The sequence below is a fragment of the Lepidochelys olivacea genome, assembly GCF_965140295.1.
Source record: "Lepidochelys olivacea isolate rLepOli2 genome assembly, chromosome: 22".
NCBI lineage: Eukaryota > Metazoa > Chordata > Testudines > Cheloniidae > Lepidochelys > Lepidochelys olivacea.
In genome coordinates, this window is record NC_140432.1 from 5,267,501 (window position 1) to 5,286,312 (window position 18,812).

General features: G+C 51.0%; 1 protein-coding gene across 3 annotated transcripts in view; it reads left to right on the forward strand.

The window, feature by feature from the left end:
• SIAE (sialic acid acetylesterase) overlaps window positions 1-17,501 on the forward strand; it is a 56,555-nt gene extending 39,054 nt beyond the window's left edge. For all 3 annotated transcript variants that reach the window (XM_084611610.1, XM_084611611.1, XM_084611609.1), the window contains 9 exons: window positions 1,837-1,998; window positions 6,501-6,676; window positions 7,061-7,199; window positions 8,670-8,853; window positions 10,182-10,291; window positions 10,377-10,510; window positions 12,002-12,156; window positions 13,213-13,408; window positions 13,828-17,501. In XM_084611610.1, coding sequence (XP_084467736.1) covers window positions 1,837-1,998; window positions 6,501-6,676; window positions 7,061-7,199; window positions 8,670-8,853; window positions 10,182-10,291; window positions 10,377-10,510; window positions 12,002-12,156; window positions 13,213-13,408; window positions 13,828-14,061 — 1,490 coding nt within the window. In that variant the 3' untranslated portion in view covers window positions 14,062-17,501. The remainder of the gene's footprint in view (window positions 1-1,836; window positions 1,999-6,500; window positions 6,677-7,060; window positions 7,200-8,669; window positions 8,854-10,181; window positions 10,292-10,376; window positions 10,511-12,001; window positions 12,157-13,212; window positions 13,409-13,827) is intronic.
• Window positions 17,502-18,812: the final 1,311 nt, after the last annotated feature.

Consider the following 18,812-nt stretch of genomic DNA (forward strand, 5'->3'; position numbering starts at 1 on the left):
GAGAGGCAAGTTGGTTAGGCTTCTGTGGTTGCACTAAAAATCTCACTGAGATATTCCGCCCCTTTGGAAGCCTTCTGGATGGGGACTTATGTCTCAATCTAACAAGAAAAAAAGTTAGCATGTAGAATACCCCTGAGAGGTCAGATTTGGGGACCCCTCTGCCCCTTCCTTCATTACCATTTTCAGCTTTTTTGTTTGGTTGGTTTGTTTTGGGTTTGCTTCCCTCATTAAATGAGACAAAATTTTATAGGAGGCAAAATTTCTGTAAAAGCCCCTGTCTGTTCCCGTGGATTTCCCCCTTGTTCTCATTCTCCCTTCATCCTGCTAGACCCTCATGTGTTGCTCCTTCAGTAACTCTTTTTCCTTCAGACTTGTTTTTCTGTAACATGTTCTTTTAAGAGTCTGTTTGCTTCTGTTGCTCTGAATTATGCAGGGCTTTGGTGTGCCAAACTGGAAATAATGGTGGTTTCATTTAAATGAAAAATGAAGGGTTGTTATCGAATTAATTATGAAAGTGACTAATCCCATTAACGCAATCTCCTCTGTGCTATTAAATTCCATTTGTTTTATGCTGTTTCTGCACTGTCAGTTGGCAGTATGCACAGATTCTTGTGTTGGCCAATAGGCACATCACGGAAGTAAGCGGGTGGTACTTGGATGTGTGGCCATCTGGGGCTTTGGACCCCTGGGATGGTAAGGGAGGTGGTTTGGGATCGTGAGGTAAGTACGTTATCTAGATATTGAAATTTTAGATGGTCATCTTGAGGATTCTAGAGTTAACATTCCACTGAGAGATGGGGCTGGTTACACTTCTCCGAGTCCCTGCTGCAGATTCTGGAAGACAGCATTGCATTGGTTACATGCAGTTCATGTTTTCAGGGTTATCATCACAATCATGAGAAAAAGAGAAACACAATTATTTTTATATGGAAGTTCAGTTTCTAGAAATGGCGGATTCCGTGACAGATGGGCAGAGTGTGAATTCTGTGGTAAATTCAGCGGGAGCCGAATAAACAGGGCCCTGGTAATACACATCTGAACTTCTATGACTATTGTCACAAGTTGGTCCCAATTATTTATTAGATTCCGACCATCATCATATTTACAGCATTGGTACAATATTGTGATTTCTTCGAGTACTTCGAGTGGAGAAAGAATTTTTTTTTTTCCCAATTCTGTGGAATTAACTTTTGATGACTCCAGAAATTAAAGATCTTCAGTTCCCAACTCCTGGACCTATTTATCCTCCTCAATATCTTGCTCATTTAATTGTTACATGCTAGAAGCAGTGTTTACAATTGACATGTGGCTTTTTAACAGAGTAGCTTATAGTACTCAATGTTTTTCCTATTTCTCCTTATCTGTCTTGGTATTTGTATCATGCTGATATTTGAGCATCTTGCAAGACAGTATATAATAATATGTATTTATTAGCAGTTTATGCTGTCAGAAGATGATCAATTTTTGTTGGTTTGTTTCCTTTATTTGAATGATTTTTGGCTCAAACATGCTGTATTATCTCAACATCAATATTGTAGGTGTCACAACAAAATCAATAGCCACTGTGTGCTGCCATCTCCAGACTTATTTTGTGTTTTCCCTTTTTCTAAAAGTAAGAAAGAACAAAAGGAAAGTTGTCATGGGAGAGCACTGTGTGTTTGTTTCCCCATAATATGCTTCATTAACTCTGTTTCACAAAATGACAGCTATAGACAGAAATTCCTAACAGTTACCTACCTACCTCCCAGTGCATACCCCGTTGAGGATAAGGGGTTTGGCATTTGTGTGAGGAGTAAAATATTGACAGGCTGATCATGACATTTTTGTGGATCCTAGGTGTGACGTTTCGCTTTGCATCCTATTATGGTGACCATATGGTATTACAGAAGAAACCAGCCGGCGCAGTGGTATGGGGCTACGGGGAATCTGGCGCTAATGTTACCCTGTCTCTTTCCAAAGACAGCAAAGTAATAATGAAGAAAATGGCACAAGTTGAAGGTAATAAAATAAATCTCAGATTCCTACTGCTTTGCACTTCCCCATGACCACACAGCTTCCAGGGCTTCTCTGCCCCCACTCCCTGCCTCTGATGAGGGCCAGGAAACATCCCCCAAACAATAGCACCTATCCACTTCAGCAGCCAAGTGGATGTCCTACAGACGAGCTCCCAGGCAGTGGGGGAATGTGGCACCGAACCCTGTGTCCTCTATGATTTCTTGGCTTTGTGTTATTGCCATCTGACCTTCAGAGAGGATAGGGAGCTGTACTAGTTAGAGGGCTTCTCCAGTAGCCCAAGAGGTACAAGGAAGTGAAGGAGGCGTCTTCTAGTCCCAACTTCCCAAGTCCCTGTTTGCTTTCTGCAATAACTGACAATTGTCTGGAGCACACATGCGTGGTGATGATGAGTCTCTAGTTACAGTTACACTTTGAGAGCCATCAGCAGGTTTTAAATCCATTTAATGTGTGCCATGTGCATTTTATATCATTTGACTTTTTTAATCAAAATGTCATGTTGTACCAAGTCAAATGCCTTGCAGAAGTCTAAGTATATTACGTCAGTGCTATTACCTTGATCAACTAAAAATGCAATCTCATAAAAAAAATCAAATTTGTTTGACCAGATCTATTTTCCTTAAACCCATGTCGATTTGCATGAATTACGTTACCTTCCGATAGTTTATTAATCCATTATCTTGACTGAGATCAAAGTCCGGCTGACAGGCCTATAATTACCTAGGTCGACCTGTGTACCCTTTATAAAAATTGGCACGTTAGCTTTCTGCCAGTCTTCTGGAAGTTCCCTGGTGCTCCAAGACGAATTACAAACCCACATCAATGGCCCAGTCTGCTGCTCAGCCAGCTCTTTGAAAACTTTTGGACGTAGATTATCTGTACCAACTGATTTTAAAATATCGAACTGCAGTAGCCTCTGTTTAATACCCTCCAGCGACACTAGTGAAATGAAAAGGAGGACTTGTGGCACCTTAGAGACTAACCAATTTATTTGAGCATAAGCTTTCGTGAGCTACAGCTCACTTCATCGGATGCATACCGTGGAAAGTACAGAAGATCTTATTATATAAACACAAAGCATGAAAAAATACCTCCTCCCACTCCACTCTCCTGCTGGTAATAGCTTATCTAAAGTGATCACTCTCCTTACAATGTGTATGATAATCAAGGTGGGCCATTTCCAACACAAATCCAGGTTTTCTCACCCCCCCCCCCTTAACTCACTCTCCTGCTGGTAATAGCTTATCCAAAGTGACCACTCTCCTTACATTGTGTATGATAATCAAGGTGGGCCATTTCCAGCACAAATCCAGGGTTTAACAAGAACGTCTGGGGGGGGGGGGGGGGGTAGGAAAAAAACAAGGGGAAATAGGCTACCTTGCATAATGACTAAGCCACTCCCAGTCTCCAGACTCCAGCGAGAAACTGCTGAATTGGAATTCATTTGCAAATTGGATACAATTAACTTAGGCTTGAATAGAGACTGGGAGTGACTTAGTCATTATTCAAGGTAGCCTATTTCCCCTTGTTTTCTCCTCCCCCCCCCCCCCCCCCCCCGACGTTCTTGTTAAACCCTGGATTTGTGCTGGAAATGGCCCACCTTGATTATCATACACAATGTAAGGAGAGTGGTCACTTTAGATAAGCTATTACCAGCAGGAATCATAGAATCATAGAATATCAGGGTTGGAAGGGACCCCAGAAGGTCATCTAGTCCAACCCCCTGCTCAAAGCAGGACCAATTCCCAGTTAAATCATCAATTCCCAGTTAAATCAGAGAACGAGTTTGTGTGTATGGGGGGGGGGGAGGGGTGAGAAAACCTGGATTTGTGCTGGAAATGGCCCAACTTGATTATCATACACATTGTAAGGAGAGCGATCACTTTAGATAAGCTATTACCAGCAGGAGAGTGGGGTGGGAGGAGGTATTTTTTCATGCTTTGTGTGTATATAATAAGATCTTCTAAACTTTCCACAGTATGCATCCGATGAAGTGAGCTGTAGCTCACGAAAGCTTATGCTCAAATAAATGGGTTAGTCTCTAAGGTGCCACAAGTCCTCCTTTTCTTTTTGTGAATACAGACTAACACGGCTGTTACTCTGAAACTAGTGAAATGGAGCATGTTATCCTCCTCCTATGATGAGATTATATCAGGGCTGTCAAGCGATTAAAAAATTAATTGTGATTAATTGCACTGTTGATAATAGAATACTATTTATATCAATATTTTTGGATGTTTTCTACATTTTCAAATATATTGATTTCAGTTACCACACAGAATACAAAGTGCGCAGGGCTCACTTTATATTTATTCAAATATTTGTGCTGTAAAAAACAAAAGAAATAGTATTTTTCAATTCACCTCATACAAGTACTGTCGTGCAATCTCTTCATTGTGAAAGTTGAACTTACTGTACAAAAAATAACTGCATTAAAAAAAAAAACAATGTCCACTCACTCAGTCCTACTTCTTGTTCAGCCAATCGCTCAGACAAACAAGTTTGTTTACACTTGCAAGAGATAATGCTCCCCGTGTTTTGTTTACGATGTCACCTGAAAGTGAGAACAGGCTTTCATATGGCACTGTTATAGCTGGCATTGCAAGATATTTACATGCCAGATGCGCTAAAGATTCATATGTCCCTTCATATTTCAACCACCATTCCAGAGGTGATGCTGGTGACAACCATGCTGATGACAGGTTCTGCTCGATAATGATCCAAAGCAGGATATAGAAGCTCTTTATACCCTGTCAGTCCAGTATAGGGGTGGCCCACTCCGCCACTCGGTCGTGGGCTTCCCTGTGGGTGATTTCGGACAGCTGTGGCCCGGCCCCCCGGAAGGGGTCACCTAAACAGGTAATCCTTGGATTCTGAGCCACCAAAAAATCAAACAGTCTGTGGAATTAGCCCCGTAGGCAGGGCAAAGCAGCAAGCAGGCTGCAACCCTGGGGCGGGGTAAGGCAAGCGAGCAATCAGTCTACAGGCCTCACAGCTCTCGGGGCTGGGGCGTAGTTTAGGCAACATCCTCAACGGGCAGTGGTTCGGCTTCCACGGCGGTCTCTGCAGCTGGCGGGTTGTTTGGTGGGTAGACCCGGTCCCCAGACTTTACCGCCAGGGGTGTTGCAGGTACCTCTGCAGGAGCCAGCAGTGTACTCCCTTCCTCCTTCACCCCCGCCTCCCCTTGACTGGCCTGGGCTGCCTCCTTTTATCTGAGTTCTCCACTTGGAGCATATGCATCAGGGAAGAGGGGGCGTGGCCTCCTGGGCCAACAATGATTGGTCCGCCCTTGGCAGCCCAGTGCGGGGCTGGTACGCCCCGTCACAGCATGCTCCACACCTCGTCCCTCTCCAATTTTGGAAGGCACTTCTGATTCTTAAACCTTGGGTCGAGTGCTGAAGCTATCTTTAGAAATCTCACACTGGTACAATGTTTGTGTTTTGTCAAATCTGCCGTGAAAGTGTTCTTAAAACGAACGTGTTCTGGGTCATCATCCAAGATTGCTATAATATGAAATACATGGCAGAATGCAGGTAAAACGGAGCAGGAGATATACAATTGTCCCCCAAGGAGTTCAGTCAAAATTTAATTAACACGTTATTTTTTAACAAGCATTATCAGCACGGAAGCATGTCCTCTGGAATGTTGGCCGAAGCACGAAGGGGCATACGAATATTTAGTGTATCTGGCATGTAAAGACCTTGCGGTGCCGGCTACAGAAGTGCCACGCGAACGCCTGTTCTCATTTTCAGGTGAAATTGTAAACAAGAGAGGGCGGCATTATCTCCCGTAAATGTGAACAAACTTGTTCGTCTTAGTGATGGGTGGAACAGCCCTAGATTATATCATCTGTTTTCCCCCCCAAATACAGAAAGGAAATCTTTATTGACCACTTCTGTCTTTCCAGCATTGTCATTGATAATTCTGCCATTTCCATCTAATAATGGACCAATACCATTGTCAGGATTTTTTTTGTTCCTAATACATTTTAAAAACTCCTTCTTTTTCTCCTTGACTCTGCTGGCCATAGATGTCTGCTTGTGTCCATTTGCTTCCCTTATCAATTTTCTGCAAATTTTCCTAACTTCTGATTTATATTAATTATTCTCAACTTCACCTTTCTTCTATTTGTTATATGGTTTTTTTTTAGTTTTTATAGTTGTCTTCACTTCCCCTCTAAACCTGTTTGGTTTTTTAATGGGCCCAGCCTTCTTCCTCATTTGTGGGATTGTGGCTTTTGGGGCATCGGGTAAGATGTTCTTAAATGATTCCTAATTATTGCACATATTTTTCTAATTAAATTCTTCCTCCCAGCTGCTTTGGCTCATAATTGTTTTCAGCTTTGTACAATTAGCCCTATTAAAGCACCATAATATGAAATGTCCCTTTTCATTTAATAAAAACCTCTGTTTGTTTCGCTGGATTGATACCAATCAGGGATCTGTGCTTGCTGCTATAAAGTCAGGGTCCTTTGCTTCATGTTTCAGAGCACTCGGAGACCTGGAAAGTTGTACTGGCTCCTATGGACCATGGTGGCCCTTATAGTGTGATGGCAGAGCAGCATTCTAGGGAAGAGCCAAAGAATCTGACGCTGCAGGATATCTACTTTGGAGACGTCTGGCTTTGCAGTGGGCAAAGTAACATGGAGATGACAGTTTCCCAGGTAATCTCCAGTAGGTAAGGAGGCATCAGCCTTTGCAGGGGTTGGGACAGGCCTGGTAACTATCTCCAAAGGAAAAGAAAGTTGTTCCCTTTTGATCTGTCCGTGTCAGACATTAAGCTTGCTCAGTGAGCTACAAGGAATCATAGAAATCCAGTTCAGTTTTCCTAGTGTTTTGTCCAGTCTAGTTTTAAATCTCTCCCATGCTGGCTGGAGCTTCCACAACTTTCCAGCCTCTTGCACTCCTACGTGACCTCACCCTCCAGAGTATTTGTCACTGGGAGCTGCAGGGTTTCAGCTCTGCAGACTGTATGTTAACCACACAGTTAGCAGCCAGGACTGCTGTGGGAAAGGCCATGATGATTCACCACCCTGCTTGTTTCCTAGACACTCAATGCCAGTAAGGAGCTCTCCAAGGCATCTCTCTATCCATATATCCGTGTGTTCACGGCCGCTCTTATTCAGTCTGAAGTGGAATTGCAGGACCTGGCTAAGATTGACTTGGAGTGGTCTATACCGACAGCTGGTGAGTACAAAGTGGGTCTGTACAAATCCCCCTTAAAAAGAGCCTGTTTAACTCCAAAGCCTACTGTAGAGGCAAGAAGGTCAACACACGTTCTCTGAGACTTTCAAGAACCCTGTTGTTTAACCAGGCGAGACCAGATGCTTGTAGCTAAGGTAAAAAAACAAGCAGAAAGAACCTTTCAGGCCTTCTTCATCCAACATAAAGAAGCAAAAGAGAGCAAACCCTATGTATAAATTTAAAATCCTGTAGGTGTTCTCTTCCAGCTCTGATTTCTACCATACTTGTTCTAGTGTGTATAGGTTAGGGATGTTCAGATGTCCAGATTTTATAGGGACAGTCTTGATATTTGGGGCATTGTCTTATATAGGCATCTATTATCCCCCACCCCTTTCCCAATTTTTCACACTTGCTATCTGGTCACCCTAGTATAGGTTCTTCTCCCACCCTCACAAATATCTGAGCGCCTTCCAGTTGTACATTTAGCAACAGTCATGAGCAGCTGATTCTTTCTCTCATCCTCTCCCAGGGCAGGATCATGCATGCAGTGCAGCCGTTTGCTTTGGGAGTGGTTTTGTTGTTGTTTGTACGTGGCCATGCTGCTCTGTGTCTTAGCAATGACTGGTTGGAGAATGTACCTGGCCCTTGGAGTGGAAGGTGGGGAGGTTTGTGATGGTCCTGAGGGAGTTCAGTCCAGAGTCTGGACCCAGCCCCCGAGAAATCTCTGTCTCCTGGACAGACCAGCTTTACCATGGTGCTAGAAAGTTCCATTGTGCCTGAGGAATGGAGTTGTCAACCACACCTTCATCCTGGACTTTGGGGCTCTTAGATACGCTGGGCCTCGGCCATTGCGTGCCTTGAAGATAAGGACCGAGACCTTGAAAGGGTGGGAAGCCGGTGTAGGGAGCAGCAATGTTCTCTCCAGGCAGCCCCTGGGATCAATGCACGCTGTTCTCTCCAGCATGTTTTACAGTGTCTACTTCTAACAGAAAAAGAACAGGAGGACTTGTGGCAACTTAGAGACTAACAAATTTATTTGAGCATCAGCTTTCGTGAGCTACAGCTTACCTCATCAGATGCAACTTATGCTCAAATAAATTTGTTAGTCTCTAAGGTGCCACAAGTCCTCCTGTTCTTTTTGCGAATACAGACTAACGCAGCTGCTACTCTGAAACCTGTCATTATGCAGGGTACTTCTCACGGGAATCTCTCCCGTCTCTTGAGAGGTGGTGCCCATTTCTGGAAGGCTTCCCTGATATTCAGCCTAACACTTCCCCTCCCCTTGGAACCGCTCCTCTGGATCAGACAGCACTGGCCAGGTGGACGCTCTCCTTGCACTGGCCCTCCCACAGGGTGGATTTCCCCGGCAGGGGGTGTCCCCCAGCACTTGCAACTCTGCCTCTGGCAGCTCCCCGATGTTCGCATCGCCTGCAGTTTTCTGATATTTGCCTCTCGATTCTCTTTCCTGAACAGAAAACTTGGGTCACGGGAACTTCAGCTACTTCTCAGCTGTGTGTTGGCTGTTTGGCCGTCACTTGTATGAGATGCTCCAGTACCCCATAGGATTGGTGGAGTCCTCCTGGGGAGGGACCTGCATTGAGGCCTGGTCCTCAAGAAGGGCGCTGCACGAGTGCGGGCTCAAAGGCGACGCCAGACGGTGAGGACATTGAGAGCAAGTTCAGGGCTGTGAAAAACATGTCATGGACTGTGAAATCTGATCTCCCCGTGAAATCTGGCACCCAGCTGGGGGCTCCTACCCTGCACAGCTTCCAGCTGCTAGTCCTGGCTGGGGATGGGGAAGGACAAGGACCAGACTTCCTCCTCACTTGCAGGGGCCACTCCCAGGGCAGGTCCGACCCATCTCCAGGAACCTCCCCCAGCTGCAAGAAGCTCTGCAGCTCCAGCTGTCAGCCTCCCACTGGGGCAGGAGACTGCCGGGAAAACTGGACAGAAACGGACTGGGGACTACAGTGGACGAGAAGCCTGACAAAGCCCTGGCTGGGATGATTTAGTTGGGGTTAGTCCTGCTTTGAGCAGGGGGTCGGACTAGATGACCTCCTGAGGTCCCTTCCACCCCTGAGATTCTGTGATTCTATGACATATGGTAGCCCACCCCCTCCCCATAGCCTGCGACCCTCACTTCAGCAGTGGTGGTGGTGCTGGCTTTAGAACTGGGTGCCTGGCCAGCAGCCTTCCTCTCTGGCTGCCCACTGAAAGCAGTGCGCCTGCCAGCTGCAGGGCAGACGGGAGGGTGGCAATCCCATGACCGCCTTTTGGGTCAGGACCCCCGCAGTTACAACACCATGACATTTCCGATGTAAACATCTGAAACTGTGAAATTGACTAATTTTAAAAAACCTTGGCCATGAAATTGACCAAAATGGACTGTGAATTTGAATTTGGTAGGGCCCTAAGTATATGCCTTCCCGCTTCAGTGCCCACTCCGTACCCATTCCATCTGAATGAACTGCTCCCACTCCCCTGAAGCTTCCCTGGCCACTGCCTCCAGCCCTTGCTGGGCCAGCCTGAACCCGATTTCATTCTGTGCCGGAGTAATTCAAGCCCTGACTTTCCACTCTGAAAAGCCTCCCCTGTGGGTTGGTACAGAGCTTGGCAGCTTTCTGCCCTGGGGGGGAGTGTGACACAGCTAGGGCAATGACACAGGTAGGGCTGGGGCGGGGACGTGCTGGAATTACCCCAGATGGAGTTGGTAACTGCATCTCGTTAGTGACCATTTAACCCCTTCCCTAGAGGCTGTTTTTCCATCGCATCTCCCTCAGGCTGAGCTCGTCTTTTTCCAGTGCTTTTAGCTCTGTCAATCTGACCCCAAACGGTTCACCTCCTCTGGTCCTGTGTATCCAGTCCCCGAGGAACAGATCCAGTGATTGCCCAACATAGGGGATCAATGCCACCTGGAGTCGGCCGGTCACCTTGTGTGGCGTGAGCCGCTGCCCCCCACCAATCAGTGCTTGTCTCGTGTCGTAGGTTTCTTCTTCCCACGCTGCTTTCTGGCCCTGACATGCCCTCTGTACTCTGGAACGCGATGATCCACCCGCTCCTCAACATGTCCCTCACGGGCGTTATCTGGTACCAGGGTAAGTCTGGCAGCGTATCACAGCACCAGCCATGCCACTTTGGGTGCTGGACCCAGCTCTCACTTGTCCCATGTGCTCACTGCAGGCGAAACAAATGCCTTCATAAACCCAGATCTGTACAACTGCACATTCCCGGCTCTCCTCACGGACTGGCGCAAGGCCTTCCACGCCGGGTCTGATGGGCAAACGCAGCCGCTCCTCCCCTTCGGGTTTGTCCAGGTGAGTGGTAGCCAGGGTACTGACCGCGCCACGGAGACAGTAGTCGCTGCTCAGATCCAGCTCCTGCTTGCTGCTCGTTTCTTTCACGTCACTGCAGAGCATTCCCTGGTGCTGTGCTGGACCGGCAGGGAGGGCCGGGCTGAGTCAGTCTGATCACAGGTTTCCTGCTGACTCCTTGACACTAATGGACCCAGGAGTGGTTTTCCCATAGGCCCCAAGTCCCGGCACAGAGGCTTTGTAGGGGGAGAGTGAGTTGTGCTGAAGGGATGATACACCCCTCTTGCCCCTGGGGCGCAGTCAGGCACTGCTGCCTGTCCCCTTTTCATTCTGGCTGGGGTCTTTGCCCTGCTGGCTCCTCTGCTCCTGTCTCTATCTCACAGCAGAACGGGGATGGGGGAAGACAGGGCCCCCCACATCTCAGACCCTGTTACTTCCCCTCTTGACGCACTGGGAGGAGAAAGGGGGAAGAGACGCCACCCCTGCTCTGTCCCCTCCTCTGCCTCACCCCCAGACTCTCCTGGCTTCAGGTGAGTTGGGGAGGAGGAGGAAAGAGGGAACATCTGGGTGGAGGGAGAGGACTGGCAGGAAAGGGGAGGAAGGAGGTGAGTGCTGGGGTGGAGGAGTGTCAGAGGCGCACTCTGAGGAGGACTGAGCTCAGCAGGGCTGTGGAGGGAAAGGGCGTGAGGGGACGAAGTGAGAGTCAGCTGACCTTCGAGTTAGTGCCCTGCCCGCAGTCCTGCCGATGGGCCTCGCCCAGCACCCTTCCCACCGGTCACCCTCCGTCTGTCCCAGCCCACCACACCTCCTCCGCCTGCCTGCCACCCTCTGTGCCCGGGGGCCTCAACCTGTTTTTCTGAGCCCCCCGCACGCTATAAAGACTCCACGGCCCCCCTGTGCCGCAACGGTTGTTCTGCCTATAAAAGCGAAGGTGCTGGGACTAGGGGAGCTGTGGGTACAGCAGCACCCCCTGACTTGAAGTGGTTTCCGTCCTATGCAGGGTTTACAGTTCGGTTCAATGGCTCTCAGCCCCCCCCCCCGTACCCATTATTCCAGCCCCCCTATGTAAAAGCCCCTGGGGGTAACAAGCAGGCCAATTGCCTGGGGCCCTGCGAAGCTCAGGCTTCGGCTTGAGCCTCAGGGCGGTGGGGAGTCAGCTTTCCGCCCTGGGCACTAGTGAGTCTGATGCTGGCCCTGCTTGGTGGGCCCCCTGAAACCAGACCCCTGATTGAGAACTGCTGCTCTATGCCATGGTGACCCCGCTCTGCCTGGCTGGGGCGTCCCCTGGCCCCCATGTCTCATGGTCTGGGGTGGAGCAGAAGCTCCACTCTCCACATGGGGAGTTAGTACGGGGCTGCTGGCGCAAGTCAGGGCCTCCTGGGCCGCCCTCTGCTGGGGCAGGTTGGTGTGTGGGACACTGGGAAGCAGGGCTGGCTGGGGGGCTCTGGCCCTGGTGGGGGATCAGCTCTTTCCCAGCTCTCCCTATCTTTGCAGCTATCCACGTTCTGCCGCCAGGACTGGGATGACAGTTTCCCCCGCATTCGGTGGCACCAGACCGCTGACTACGGCTATGCGCCCAACAAGAGAATGCCCAACACCTTCATGGCCGTGGCGGTGGATCTGTGCGACGAGCTCTCGCCCTACGGCAGGTAACTGCCCACTCCCTGCACAGCAGCCTGCAGTGTGCCCAGAGGATGTTCTGTAGCGCCTGGCCTGGAGGTGCCAGGGCCTTTCCGCATGCCCAAGGGGTGGGGCTGAAGCAGGGAGGAGTGTGGGAGGAGAGTGGGGCAGGGCCGGGAGAGAGGAGGAGGACAGGGAGTGCCAAAAGGGGAGAAGAAATCCCCTAATGCACAGTGCTCCAGGGCCACTCCCCACCGCCATGTCACTGGCCTCCCAGATCTGTTCACTGTGCTTTCCCCAGCTGCATCCCGCTGAGTTCTTCCCCGCCTGTGAGAGGTGGGGAGATGTATAGGTCGCTAGCCCTGTCAAGTACTGGGCGGCACAGCGGGCTTGGGTGCACTGCTGTGAGAGCCAGTAAAGGACACAGGTACTGGGGGCAGGCGCTCAGAGCCAGCGACCAGCCCACCGCGAGTGGGCAGAGGGCTTAGTGGAGAGGCCGGTCAAGGTGTGTTTCGCACACAGGTTCCTGCAGCGTCGGTGTACTCAGCGTACATGGAAGGGGCGACGGACATCACCGCAGAGCCTGGTGCCAGATCTCTGGGGCCCGTTGCCCCCCAGAGCAGCCTGGGGAGCTGAGCTGGGATCTGTTCGGTAGCCTGGTCTCTTCAGATGGGTGCCCCCTTTCCATTCAGTGCAGGGGGGGTCTGCCCAGGAGTCCTTTCCCTGCCCCTGGAACTAGACTGCCTCCTGTTGTCTTCGTGCCCTCCCCTTCCATGGCTGACTTCTTTACCTCCAGGGTTGGCCGCTGTCTCAGTCAGTCCCCCTCCCTGGCAGACCTGCTCCCTCCGGCACCTACTCCCCCACCAACCTCCCCAGCCAGCTGCTGCTCTCTGCAGGGTCCCGTTGACTCATCCTCCGGTTAGACGAAGCTCTTTGCTGCTGGGGTGGGGTGAGGGCACCCTGGAGCTACACGGCACCCTCTGCTGGCAGAGGTGGAGTTTCAGGAGCCACTGCCTTTGGCTGCACCACTGGAAGTGGCTCCCTGCCCTCTCCCCATCATTTCCCCCGTGCTTCCCTTTTTGCAGCATTCACCCCCGGGATAAACAGACCGTGGCATATCGGCTGCACCTGGGAGCCCGAGCTGTGGCATATGGAGAGAAAGACCTGGTCTTCCAAGGCCCATATCCTACAAAAGTCGTGGTGGATGGAGCCAGGGGCCTCATTAACGTCACGTATGGCCAGGAACTCCAGCTGCTTCTAATGCACGACCGCATCTTTGAGGTGAGGAGCATGTGCGTGGGGGTCCCGGCATGGCTCAAGGCAAGCGCCCAGGGCAGAGGGGCTGCACTCTTACTGGGCTAGCCTGAGTGCTGTCCGTGGGGCACGTGACCCCTCCAGCACCATCAGCCAGATGTCAGCAGGGCAGGCAGCTCTCACCGCATGCTGGCTAGCTGTCGAAATAAAAGTTTGCAGTGGATAGAGCCCGGGGCTAGAGGGGCGATCTAGCCTGCTGTCCGAGGGGGAGATGAGGCTGAGCTGGGAGGTGCGTGGGGCCCTTAGCAGCCACATGCACTGCAGAGCAGCCCTGCAGTCTCCACCCCAGAGCGCAGCACCGCAGCCGCCCAAGCCAGAAAACAACAGAGCTACAGCCCCGTGCTGCTGAGCAAGGTCACGTGACTGGTCTGTGCTTCTTCTGGCAGGTGTGCTGCTCTCACGGGCCCCAGCTCTTGGCGCAGGAGCCGTGTCAGTGGCTTCCAGCACCCATGCTGTCTGCATCTGCCCACACAGTGACGCTGTCCGGCCCTGGCTGCAGGGACGCTGCCACCCGGCTGCGCTATGCGTGGGCAGAGTGGCCGTGTGAATACAGACAGTGTCCCATTTACAACAAGCACCAACTGCCAGCACCTCCCTTTCTTATCGACTCTCTGCATTAGGAACAGGCTGGACCAACGGCTAGGCGGCTGTAGGCACACAGCCAGGGTCTGAGCAAATTCATGCTCCATTTTGGTAAATTTCATGCTCACAGGATTTTTAAAATCTTAAATTTCACAAAAAGAACAGGAGGACTTGTGGCACCTTCGAGACTAACCCATTTATTTGAGCATCAGCTTTCGTGAGCTACAGCTCACTTCTTCGGATGCGTCACGAAAAGCTCACAAAAGCTTGTGCTCAAATAAATGGGTTAGTCTCTAAGGTGCCACAAGTCCTCCTTTTCCTTTTGCGGATACAGACTAACACGGCTGCTCCTCTGAAACCTTAAATTTCACAGTTTCAGATATTTAAATCTGAAATTTCACAGGGTTGTAGCCAGGGGGGTCCTGACCTAGAAGGGGGAAGGTCGGGAGCGGTCGCAAGGCTCCCTTGTAGTGGGGACGCGGTATTGACACCCTTATTTCTTCGCTGCTGCTGGCGACGGCGCTGCCTTCAGAGCTAGGATCCCAGCCAGCAACCGTGGAGCTTCCTGCAGCCAGGGGAGATTCCCAGAGCCCCAGCAGCAGGCCGTGCAGGGGTAGAGGAAGTCCCTCCTGTCCCTCCCCAGCCCAGCCAGGTCTAGCAGCTGGAGCCCAGCACAAGATAAGAGCCCCCAGGAAGGGCACCCCCAGCCCTGCCCCTCCCCAGCTCCATGCCCAGCATTTGGGGCTTATAGGGCCGTTGGGCTGGCTGTGTGTGGAGGGGGGGAATGACCATGGTGCCCTTAGCAGTTGCTCACATCACGCACCCGTAAGGCCGGCCCTGCCTCCCTGCAAAAAGTAACAAACCCTCCCACCTCATTATGCCACCCTCACTTCTGTGCTTCTGCTGATGGTGGCACTTCAGAGCTGGGCGGCCAGAGAGTGGAGAGCAACGGCTGGTGGCTGGGCACCCATCTCGGAAGGCAGCGCAGAGGTAAGGGTTGCAATCCTGTGACCCTCCCCCCACAATAGCCAGATTTCACGGGGGAGACCTGATTTCTCGATATGTGACGTGGTTTTCACGGCTGTGACTTTGGTAGGGCCCTACTCATAGCCAATGAACGCTTCCCCTGTCATTTTAGGCTGAGATTCCCAAAGCCACCTGAGGACTTTGGATACCCATTAAAATGAATGGAAATTGGACGTCCAGATCCCCTGGGTGCTTTGGAAATCACATTGATTCAGAAACAGCTTCTTCTTTATACCACAACGCCATGGGTTTGGTTAGTCTAACCAGTGCCTTAACTGTATTATGCAGGCTTTCCTGGACGGGGTCAGACCTGGGGTAAGTCCAGCCAAGTGTCCTGTTTAATTATAGCCAGTCCTCATCTCATCAGAGGAATGGGCAGGGCACCCCCCTGGTGTCCTGAGGTGGAATTACCTGCCCGCAGGAGAGGTGTCTACCTGGCCCCCAGCACAGAATCATAGAATATCAGGGTTGGAAGAGACCTCAGGAGGTCATCTAGTCCAACCCCCTGCTCAAAGCAGGACCAACCCCAGCTAAATCATCCCAGCCAGGGCTTTGTCAAGCCAGGCCTTAAAAACCTCTAAGGAAGGAGATTCCACCCCCTCCCTAGGTAACCCATTCCAGGGCTTCACCACCCTCCTAGTGAAATAGTGTTTCCTGATATCCAACCTAGACCTCCCCCACTGCAGCTTGAGACCATTACTCCTTGTTCTGTCATCTGCCACCGCTGAGAACAGCCGAGCTCCATCCTTTAGATATTAGATACTAAAGGATTGGCAACAGCATGATTATTGGGTAAAATCTGAGTGTTATATTGAGCTGGATATGTGGCTGGCCCTTCGGGATCAGAAGAACCCTTTGGTTGATGAAATGGGTTTTAAATAACCACTCACCATTAAGTCTAGTGTCTGGGTGTTGAACCAAGGACTGGAATACCTAAGGGGGCTGCATTTCTGACTTCTTGTTGTCCACAGTTTACTTTTGTTGCTGGTTTGGTATATCTTATGGGAGAATAACCACCAGTTAGGGTTTTCAACTTTCTAATAGCACAAAACCAAACACCCGTGCCCTAGCCCTGCCCCAAGGCCCCGCTCCTTCTCCAAGGCCCTGCTACCCGATCACTCAAACGGCCTGCGCCTGCAGGTGCCGCCCCTGCAGTTCCCATTGGCCACGGTTCCCAGCCAAGCCAGCACTCGGGGCAGGGGCAGTGTGCGGAGCCCCATGGCCCCTGTGCCTAGGAGCCAGACGTGCTGGCCGCTTCCATGAGCCACATGGAGCCAGGGCAGGGAGGGAGCCTGCCTTAGCCCCTCTGTGCCTCTGACTGGACTTTTAGCGGCTCGGTCAGCACTGCTGACTGGAGCCGCCAGGGTCCCTTTTCGATCAGAACGCCCGGCAACCCTAGTTTTTGGGGGGGAGGGGTTGTCTGCCCTACTTCTTAGCAGTTTGTCCTGAATTTGGCATTCTCAGTTATGACCCCCGAGGCACGGTGACATCTGCACCAGTGGGTCCGGTGGGCAGCTGCAAATGCTGATGGCTCCCTTGGGGCTGCAGGGTGCAATATTCTGTTGCTTGTGCTCAAGCCAGGTCTAGATTCCATTGGACCGAAAAGTGGTTCTGCTTTGCCCAATGGCACTGGGAGGGTCTGTTTGTGTCCCTGATGCCGCCTCCGATGTGCTCTGCTGGCCCGTAAAATGAAGCACGGTAAACAGGGAGCTCATGCTGGGCTTTCTCCTTCAGCACCAGTAAAATAGGTGCCCCAGACTAGAGCTAGTCCTCACGCCCCCTCTGCCACTGCCTCGCACCTTGGGGAGCAAGCGTCTGCCCTTCCACAAGGACAGGCAGCAGCTTGTGCTCAGCGCTGGGTTGCCTCGGCTTTGCGAACAAGCTGAGAATATTTCTGTCCCGCTGTCAGCTGGGTTTGAAGGGGCTAAGATGCAGTGACTTTACAGAGCAGAACCACATGTTCATGTCACGGAAGATGATGTGGAAAGCCTTATTTACTCCGCTTCTGTATTCTGAGTTGTCAGTGTGTGGTGTAATTAACAGCCCCTCTAGATGGAGGGTTTCTGGACTGGGAGGTTTGATTAAGATGTATACTTTTCCTCCTCCTTAACTAGGGATTCCTGTGTAATGATTAATGTTAATTCTATTATGAAATAAATTCTGTGCCTTTGTCTAGTGCAGGGGTGGGCAAACTTTTTGGCCCTAGGGCCACACTGAGGTTGCAAAACTGTATGGAGGGCCGGGTAGAGAAGGCTGTGCCTCCCCTGACCCCCTTCCCCCCCGCTCTCTGACTGCCCCACCCCCTATCCACACCCCTGCCCCCTGACAAGACCGCAGGACCATCCTGGATGTGGCCCACGGGCTGTAGTTTGCCCACCTCTTGTCTGGTGTGATGTTTATCTTCCTGTAAATTATGAAAACTACAAATAATAAAGGGTTGGAGTTGATTGTGCTTTTGTAACAATTGATCTCTTATTTCCTTATGGATGATTCCTTTTCTCGCTGGCTCTTTTGAGCTGGTTATATCCAGAGCTTGTACATGCAGGTCTTTTGAGGACAGCATTTCCACTGACTTGGGTGAAAGCGAATATTAGTTCTTTGCATTGCAGTGAGGTGGAGAGGCCCCAGCCGAGAGCAGCACCCCCTGGTGTTGGACACTATACATGCTCACAGAAAGACAGCCTCGGTCCAACAAGCTTCCAATCTAAGCAGAGAAGCAGACCAATGGGGGAAGAAAGTATCATCCTTATTTTATAGCTGGAGAACTGGGGCACAGAGATTAAGGGCCACGTTCTCCACTGGTCAGCGGCCAGCACATTCAGCTCTTGGGAAACTACCCACTTACTTAGGGGCATCAACGGGAGCTGAACTATTCTGGAAATCTGGCCACATGTAGTGCCCACAGTCACTCAGGGTGTCTGTGCCAGGCCTGGGATCCAGCTCTCCTGAGTCCCGGTCTAGTGCCTTACCCACCAGCCCTTGCCCCTGCTGGATCCTGTGGCTTTAAGAGCAACGTCCACCAAGTTAGATACAAGAAGCTACATGTCACTCTTCGGTTCTGTCTCTTCCCCACCAAGCGCTGACCCCAGTACTGCCATTTTATTCTCTAGGTTCGCAAATAGAAATACTTTAAAGCAAGAACTTCTGAGTGCAAAGAGAGGGCAGCAAACCACTGCCCGCTAAAACCCAACTGCCGAGAGCTGTGAACACCAGCCCATGCCACCGGAGAGCCTAGCCCAGCTGGGTGGGGATGTTAGAACCTCAAGGGCTCCTACTCTATTGGGCCGAGCGGCCTGCTTTTAGCGGCATCCCCCTGGCCCTGTGGGCCCCTGTCTCCCGCCTTTTCCTCGGCCCTGGCTGCCCGGCCAGCTCTCTCCCGCTGGTAACTAGCTATCTACGGTACTTATATGGCCCCTCTTGCTCGAGTACTTGAGCACCTCACACCTGGGGTTATCCTCCCACCACCCCTGCATGGCAGGGCAGTGCTGTTAACTCCATTGTAAGCTGCACAGACAGTGGCAGAGCAGGGACCTGCAAATCACGGGCGAGTACATTAACCCCTGGCCCATCTTCCCTCACTAGCAGCACCTGCCCACGGAGGGATGGGTCCCTTGGAGCAGGTGCTGTTTCCTCTCCCCCTTCCCTGACATCATTCTGGGATGTGTCAGCAGGAGTGTTGTAAGCAAGACACGAGAAGTAATTCTTCCTCTCTACTCCACACTGATTAGGCTGCAGCTGGAGTATTGTGTCCAATTCTGGGCGC